The following is a 9371-nucleotide window of genomic DNA, read 5'->3' on the forward strand; positions in this document are numbered from 1 at the left end:
TTATGGTGACTTATACGCTTGTAGTGATACTAATATCTGCCAAAAATAGGAACGCAATTTCAGGATTGTATTCATTACTTAGGTCGGAGGAGCTAAGTATAACTAACGTGTAAGTAATCTACTCAGATAAATAAATATTTACCATTTGTATGTCAATTTAAGGGATGAGGTCGATGTTACCGGTAAAAAAATTTTTTACCTGAAAAGCAACCTTACCTCACACCTTGAACGTCCTTAGAACTTAACACTAAAAACACGATACTTTAAAACATAATAGATGCGTTGGATGATATTTATGAGTACAGGTACAAAATAAGTATTTTGAAATGTATACAGATATAGATAATATGTGCATTATTTGTTTTTCATTTTGTCTGATCGTTTCTGACACAATAAGTCATAATTTATTTCATGAATCATCACAAAAAATATATTAATGACTTTTTTGTCCTTGCTTTAAAACCAGTGCGTTAGATTATTCGTTAAATTATGCAAAATGGATACAGTTTCCGTTAACATATTCATAATCACTGTTCACGAGAGCAGTAATATCTGTAAAAAGACTTGACCATTTCGTTCTCAGTTTGAAAATTCATTGCGCAGTTGTACGATGCGCGTAGACTTACATCACTTAGGACAGTATTTCCAGCGGCTGAGAGTTCAAAGAAGAAATCCGCTGCTCCGACGTCTTCTATGGAGACTTCTGAATCACCTTCAGCTATAACATTTGCGGATTCATCATCATCGGTTTCGATCCAAGTTCCGTTTTGGATCGCGATGCCAACGATACCGTGCATGCTGGAGGCTTGAATGGTCACTGTATCGGCCCAGACTGGAGTCTTGAATCGAAACAGGGGCTTCACGTCAGCCGATACATTGATGCCGTCGTAGGTTCTGTTGGCAATGACAGCGATAACATACTCTGTGACGTCGCACGGTGCAATGCCAACATCGAGGAAGCCCCGCTCAAAGGGTATCTTGCTGAGCCCTAAGTCCATGGCTGCTTTTAGGGTTCCGCAAGCGCAGTCTGCAAACGATGCCATTGGGTGCCAGTACATTCTATTAGCGTGTAGAAAGACTCGAAATGCATCCTTGACTGATATATCCTTTTGCTTCACAATAACGTAAAATGCCCGTCTGTACAGTCCACTACTGAAATGAGGATCCATGTCCGTAGTAAAGTCTTTCACATGGCTTACAGAATTATTATCATTTTCAGGTCTTTCGAAGCTACGCAGTGGGTCGTCCGTCTTGATGATGTCGTGTCCAACTACGAAATCACTCCGTCTCAGATACTCTTCCGCCGCTTCCCCCAGCATATCTGAGAAAGCTTCATTAACACCTCCCATTTCACCGAAATACATTAGGTCCGATCCCTGTTCTGTCACGCCATGCCCAATTTCATGCCCAATCAAATCGAGACTAGTCATTGGATAGAAGCTTTCTCCACCGTCACCAACTGTGCAATTGTCCCCGTTCCAAAATGCGTTCTCATACATAGACCCGTAGTGTACCCGGATAACTGTCTTCTCTCGCAGGGCTTTGCTGTCGTACCATTCTTCAAACATTTTTCCCACGATGGTACCGTAAAAAAAGGCATCAATGGCTGGTGAGTAGGCTCCATTGACCTCGTCTTCGTATCCATCCTTGCACTTAAAACTTGCAGTCTCTGTGATATTTTCAAATTCAGTACTGCCCATGTCTACAACCTTCACATACTCATTCTCTAAGTAGCAAATATCGTCCTCCTTGCGCATTGTTAAGCAATAGGGCTTGTTGCCATACTTTATTTTACCAGTCTTTTCATTTCCACCATAAGCTTTATATTTTCTCTTTCCACATGAGAACGTATCCAAGGTGTTCCATCTTTGCAAGACTTCTCCAGTCTGGGTGTCTATTAGAAACGTCGGTCTCTTCTTCACATCGCCCTCCTCTATCAGATAATGAATATAGTCTGCCACGTGAGCCTTGTGTTTGCTATCTACATAGATTCGCTTCTTTGACGTGACACTGCGGATCTGCAGGAAACATCATACAAAATTTTCTAAAAATTGTCGACATAAACGCGAAGAAAGACCGTAAATATTGTACAAAGGATCAGTGTGGTATAGTATTTGATAGGCTTAAGATGTTACACTGAACTATTGGACGCTAAATTCGAAAAAAAATATCACGACAAAGAGGATCATGCTTTTATGTTGTAAGTTAGAGCTGACATATCAAAGTTAAACACGAAACTATTTCCATTGTGAGTGATTCATGGAAAGGATCTTAAAGAAATATTACTTTACCTGAAATACGAGAAAAGAGTTAATAATATGCCACGGGCTTCATTAGAAAGTGGCATATTTTGTAGTAACCGGAAAGTTTCGTTCCTTTTATGACCAATCAAAATATACATACATATATATATATATATATATATATATATATATATATATATATATATATATATATATATATATATATATATATATATATATATGTGTGTGTGTGTGTGTGTGTGTGTGTGTATTTAAGGCGTGATAGTACTCAGTAACATTACTTATTATCTAGCGTTTTTTTATCTTATGTCGGGCTGTGTCTTAGGATCTGTATGACCTGACGTAATGACTGGATAAAGGAAAGCCTTGCGGGAATAAATCATGTCCGTATTTGCTAAAAAAATATCATAGTTTCATACATTTTTCAACTGTAAATAACATGTGTCCATCAATATGCATCTGAAATATGTGAATGAGAAGAGCGTTGCTTCTTCTTTTTGATTTTTAAATCATTATGTGGGTAAATACAACAGTCCTACAAAGTATTTTTCATTATAAATAGATCACCTTATCACTCAGAAGCTGGTCGCCTTCAGCCCTTATTGCTATCCCCAGAGTTTCCCGTTCACTCAGGAATGAACGTGTAGTTGGAATGTCTCTATCAATGTCCTGGATCAGATATCCACTGGCCTCCCCTGTCAACTGTCCTAAGGGGTTAACCACCACTGTCACCTCCCCATCAAATACAGGAATCCCTTCGTACTCCTCCTGTAGTTTTTCCAACTTCATCCCTTGGACAGTCCGGCCGACCCTCGTGGTGGTCATCGTCTCACCTTAAATAGATGTTGTTATACCGATCTACATAAATCATTCCACCCCCCACCCCCCACCCCCCCGCCAATGTCATTCCCCACGTTGAATGTTTCCTTGCTGAATCGCATTGTGTAAGCTTTCTTTTGTACCTGTTGAAATATTCTTGAATTGTATGTGGTTTCTTTCCCAGTGCCTACAGATACGTGCTTTTGTCAATAATTCAGTTATAGTAAATTCAATTCAATAAAGTCAATTCATGGTTTTAAAGTCGTTACCATTTTCCCCTGGAAGGGAAATTAGATCGAATGTCATCTCATTAACCTCTAGGTGGTCTTTGTTTTTGACATGAAGGTGAAGCTAAACTGACCACTCTTCCACAATCAGCCCATCTTTCTTACTCTTATCTTTAGAAACCAGAGATACTAAGAGGTTTTACTAATATGCAAAGAAGGCAGGTACTTTGTTTTACTTGTGTTATAATACTTTGCAATAACATGCAACATGGATGAATCAAATTCGTACTTTAAATAAATATAGTATAGGCTCTTGTCTGTGAAGAATAGGTCTTCTTCTTTGCCAGTTTAAATCTTGTGTATAATACAACAACAGAACAGAAATTGACCACCAATACATTTTGTAAAAAAAATACCCCCGCATTGCTAAGCAGAACAACTCAATTTAAAAAAAAAATACCCTCAAGTCTCTGGATCGTAGTTTACAATGGACATGTCTTGCACCATGCTATGCAGATACAGAAGAACTAATATGGCGCTCAGCATTAAGAGGTTAGTGGTAGGACTGGTCGGCCTGGTGTCAGGATAATGTGACTGTGTGGGATATCATGCTACATGTCTGCGGCATGATGCCCCAGTCCTAGACATCACTATAAACTTCCACACTGCAAACAATTGTTAAAGCTACGTTAAAAATCCAAGTCACACACACACGTACTATCATGCTATTTAAATGTTGTTCTCCTTTCTAAACAAGCCATGTAGTGTGCTGCTATTTATGTTCACAGTGTTAGGAAGAACGTTCAATGGCGCAAACGTAAAATTATTGTGTTTCAAAGATAGAACTATGCGATTCTCAAAGCCCTATTCGACTAATGCATCAATGCACATTATATATAAACTGTCTTAACCTGTGTGTGTGTGTGTGTGTATAGCAATGTAGCTCTCGATTTATGTACAACCATTTCACTGGCAGCGAGAGTTGAACCGCATTCTTCTGGCTTACAGTGCTTTTACGAGTGCACCACCGACCTTGCTTAACGTAAATTATTTAATGAATAATTCTCTGATGCAGACATAAGTAATTAATCTCTCATTCGCAAGTGACGTTTATACAATTCCTCACCGGTAGTCTGGGCGATGAGCCCAAAGCTGTCCGCAGTTAACCTGGAAAATTTTACCGGATTGCATCGTCATTGGCGCCAAGTTTTGTGTTTTTTGTCTTTTGTTAATTTTTTAATATAATGCTTTTTAAAATAACCAATGTAGTACTGGGTCCGCTTATTTTTAATTTCATTTATATTTTAAAAAATGTTTGTTCCGGAACTATCCTCATCTTTGAAGGAAAAGCATTTACCTACATGAGACGGTAAGAACAAAATAGTGCTACTTTTATATCAATATGCAACATAGGTGTCAACGTATACCACGGTCCAGAGACCTAGATGTACTTTAGTTTAAAAGAACGTCAGCGGTTCTGCATATCGACGTGTACGACAGCATTACTGTAAACTACAATCCAGAAACATGTGGTATTTTTTAAAAAATGTGAATAGAGCACAAACGTTTTCATACAGCGACACGTGATTAAAACGCTTATTGGTCTATCGAAAGGAGACACGATGGCAATCATTTACTAAATAATGCACGCTGATCACAAAAAAAGTGTTTCTCCAAGGTAGTCGAAAAACCGAAGCACCCTTTAAAGTTTAAACGTGAGTCTTAACCACGAAACATAAATCAGGCATATATCATCACGAGTCGGTGTTGTCTTATATGGTATCTATCTTAACATGAATAAAGTAAACCTTAATATTGAAGTAATTTCTTTTTCCGCTTTATTATTCAAATTATATATATATATATATATATATATATATATATATATATATATATATATATATATACAAATAATACTATCATATAGGTTACATAATTTTTAATTCGTACTTCACGGAGATTCGAAGCCAGGTTCGCGGGAAAACGGCACCCAACGCCCTGCCTACACACACGAGCTCATATTCCCTGACGACTAAGCACACATCACCAAAAAAAATTATGTTACTCAATCGGTGTTATATACACCCGTGTGTAGCAGACACGCTCGCATGACCCCCTCTCTCTCTTTCTCTCTCTCTCTCTCTTTTGGCCAAGGCATACTTCATTACTGATTATGTTGCATTTCATTTTCAGATGCGTCACCCACATGTTGAAGGCAAGAAATCGTTTCGAAAAAAATTGTTTACGATCTCAAGCTTTTGATTATCAAGTATTTTAAATGATGTTTTCACCAGTCATGCATACTCGTCCTTTACCTGTCACGTAACATCACCATTTTACGAGTCATGCATCTTGATCAAGCATTGAATGGCATCCATCCTTGAAATTCCTACCCCATACTGTCAAAGTCACAAACAGTGATAAGATTTCAGTGTGGAGCCATATTCGTAAACATCCGGGAATTAATAAACAGATATTTTAGTAAACTTTACCCAGTTATAGGTCGTAAATCACCAGCATATATCTTCATGAAAGATGAAAGTTATATATTGCATCAAAATCATCTTGCAATAAATAAAATACTTCTACCTAACTTATGCAGACGTACATAATGGTCGGTAGAAAGTGTTCTAAGTACGGTATCTGAGTCATGTTTATGAGAGTCTCAGATCTTTGTTACTAGAAAAGATATTCTGATAGCGCTTTACCTGATGTTGCTTCATCATTACACGATCTACGTGTTGATTACCATATCGAAATTCACGGCAAGGTCTAGCGTGTGTGTGTGTGTGTATATATATATATATATATATATATATATATATATATATATATATATATATATATATACAGTGCCGTCTTAAGGCATGGGCACACTGGGCAGTTGCCCAGGGCCTCACGCTTCTAGGGGCATCATGTTGCCCATATTGTTAATGAATATTGAAAGATCTTTTGGCAATTTAATTTGCTTTAAAAGTGCAGTGGGAAGCACGTTGCCTAGTTTTAAAAATTAGTGACATCTAGCGGAATTCCTGTGGGTGGGTAGGGTAGGTAGATGGCCCCAGTGCATTGCTTTGCCCAGAGCCTACAATGTTGTTAAGACGGCCCTGTATACAGGGCCGGCGCTACCATATAGGCAAACTAGGCAGCCGCCTAGGGCGCTGATTTCAGGGGGCGCATTTTTAATTTTTTTTTATTGTTGATAAATTTGGAAATTGATATTTTCCGGGGGGGGGGGGGCAGAATCTAACCTTGCCTAGGGCGCCAGATAGTCTGGCCGGGTCTGGCGCCGGCCCTGCCTGTATGTGTATATATATATATATATATATATATATATATATATATATATATATATATATATATATATATATATATATATAATGAAGACGAGCGGATCGTTTACCACATAAGTGTTTTAGAATTTTGAAATAGATAAGAAGAAGAGTGAAGATAAACCTTTTGAGAGTTTTAAAAGTTCATCTACGCTGACATCTTCTTCCTCGATAGCTCGTTTCCCCGCGAGCATATTTAGTTCACGTCTCTGCTTTAGCATCTCCCGTGCTCGTACATGTGCGTCCACCCTCTTAGCGCAGTGACCCATTCTTAGAATAACCACAACTGCAATATAAAAACAACAAATGCAACCACTTTTGGTGAACTTGTGACAGTGACTATTGCAAACATTTTAGAAAATAACCACGACTGAAGCTCGAGTTTTCATGAAGGTCTGCGATCTTTGCAAGAATGACACATTTATCTACTAGACATATTCCTGATCTGTGATGTGCTAAAATACATATCTGAATTTTTGTATCGTTTATGGGTAAAATATTCCCTCACCGAAAGGGAAAATAACAGCCTAACTCTATTAAAATGTGGTATTTTAACCTTTGAAGCCAATACCCGACCCACACTCCCCATTCTCACCCTCCCTAACCACTGGTAAATTTTATGCTCACTCCAACCTATCTTTGACTGTTAAAACATGAATTATTTATGATGGTAAACTGCTAAGGATTAAAATAGAATGTCTTAGTTGACAATGAGAAACGAGTTAATGTGCACTGAGCGCACATTAAATACGATTGCTTACTCGGGATACATTACAATGTGTGTGTGTGTGTGTGTGTGTGTGTGTGTGTGATTAGGATTTTTAACGTAGCTTTAACAATTTTTCAGTCATATCGCTACAATGACTGCAGTGTGGCTGTTTGTAGTGATGTCTAGCACTGGGGCATCATGCCGCAGACATGTAGCATGATGTCCCACCCAGTCACATTATCCTGACACCAGGCCGACCAGTCCTAACACTAACCTCTTAATGCTGAACGTCAAGCGAGGCAGCTGTTAGTACCATTTTTGTAAGTCTTTGATATGACTCGGACGGGGTTCGAACCCACGACCTGCAGCTTCCGAGGCTGACGCTCTAACCACTAGGCCACCGGAGCGGTCACTGCAATTGGTTGCCGACATAAATGAAATGCGCGGCAAGATTTCGAAATAAGCTTCTTTCTTACCATATGACTTGAAACTAAAGAATGCGTGGCTCTTTACATTGCTCCACCGTTTAATCATTTAGATTTACCTGTCAACAATTTAATCCAAGCACTCTGGAGCATGATGCCGGTGACTATTGAATTAACAGGTGCAACCGTGGTAGAAAGACCAAGACAGGTTGTGTCAACAGTACTATGATTTTCACAATGGGACCCTCTTATATTGAGTAATTATGAATTATGTACAATTTTCAAATTATCAAAGCTTATTATCGAATATATGTCACGTTATTCATCGACAATTACAGAAATGTCACACATTATGAAGCCATTGCTATGACATTTTAATGCAGGAATACTGAAATAATAATTGTAAAATCGCACTAACACACACAAAAAAGCCCCCCTCCCACGCGCACACAAAAGCTGACTTAAGGCATAGATCCTTACCATTTCAGGGAATAATGCACACTCTTTCGTAATACCGTACAAGTAATGTTGTAAGTATTAAACAATTCACACAAAAAAATTAAGGACCGTTCCAGTGGCCTAGTGGTTAGAGCGTCCGTCTCGTATATGAGGTCGCGTGTTCGAACTCTGACCGAGTCATACCAAAGACTTATAAAATGGTACTAGCAGCTGCCTCGCTTGACGCTCAGCATTAAGAGGTTAGTGTTAGGGCTGGTCGGCCTAGTGTCAGACTAATGACACTGGGTGGGGCACGATGCTATGTGTCTGAGGCCAGATGCCGCAATGCTAGACAACACTATAAACTGAAGCACTGCAGACATCGTAGCGATATGACTGAACTTTTTTTAAAGCTACGTTAAAAATCCTAATCAAATCACACACACACACACACACACACACACACACAGAGCGAGAATCGACCATTCCGCATACGTTGTGATCACATCATCTACAGTGTAAAGCAATGATGATTTAAAACCAAACATCCACGCAAGCATGCATTCTCTGATTGACGTAAGTCAATGAACCACAAGACCTTTTGCGTTCTTATTGCTCACTGTTTGGGATTGGAAGTTGAGTAAAGACATTCCACCCCACACCCCATACCCGTTCCTCATTATGTTACTTTCCTATCCACCTCAACTGAATCCCGCCAGCTCCTATTTTATCTGGATTTAAATTATCATGGAAAGCTCCCTTTTTCAGTGTACATGGCGCTAAATTTCATTTTATGTTGGGAAGGATCATTTCTGGACACGGTACATTGGCCTTGAAGTTCCAGGTCAATACAAAGTTCTCTCGCTTACTGACAAGAATCACATACAATTTTATCACATAAATGGTTTAATATAATGACCTTCACCTTTCATACATATAGACTCCAAACAAATTGCACTGGAAAATAACGGGTAAGTATTAGAGGGACAGATGGTGTGATTACAATGCATGACGAATTATAACTTTCATAACTCGCAAACGAAGTTTGTTTCGCAAGTGGAGTAACAACAATAATAAAAAAGCGTGCATTTACTGGTAAATGTGTAAAATGTGGTACAAAAAATATAAATTTATTTCTAATAATAAAATCGGTGGTG

The 9371-nt window shown here is 38.6% G+C and overlaps 1 protein-coding gene across 1 annotated transcript; it reads right to left on the reverse strand.

Annotated features, from left to right (window-relative positions):
- Window positions 1-276: 276 nt before the first annotated feature.
- LOC149804852 (uncharacterized) lies at window positions 277-8006 on the reverse strand. The gene is made up of 4 exons (XM_089945281.1): window positions 7896-8006; window positions 6767-6928; window positions 2832-3097; window positions 277-2018 (listed from the first exon to the last, which is right to left on the reverse strand). The coding sequence occupies exons 1-4, from the start codon at window positions 7927-7929 to the stop codon at window positions 528-530; spliced, it is 1953 nt and encodes a 650-aa protein (XP_089801407.1). The 5' UTR covers window positions 7930-8006; the 3' UTR covers window positions 277-527.
- Window positions 8007-9371: the final 1365 nt, after the last annotated feature.

Source organism: Sinohyriopsis cumingii, chromosome 2, assembly GCF_028554795.1.
Source record: "Sinohyriopsis cumingii isolate HCF-2022 chromosome 2, ASM2855479v2, whole genome shotgun sequence".
NCBI classification, from domain to species: Eukaryota; Metazoa; Mollusca; class Bivalvia; order Unionida; family Unionidae; genus Sinohyriopsis; species Sinohyriopsis cumingii.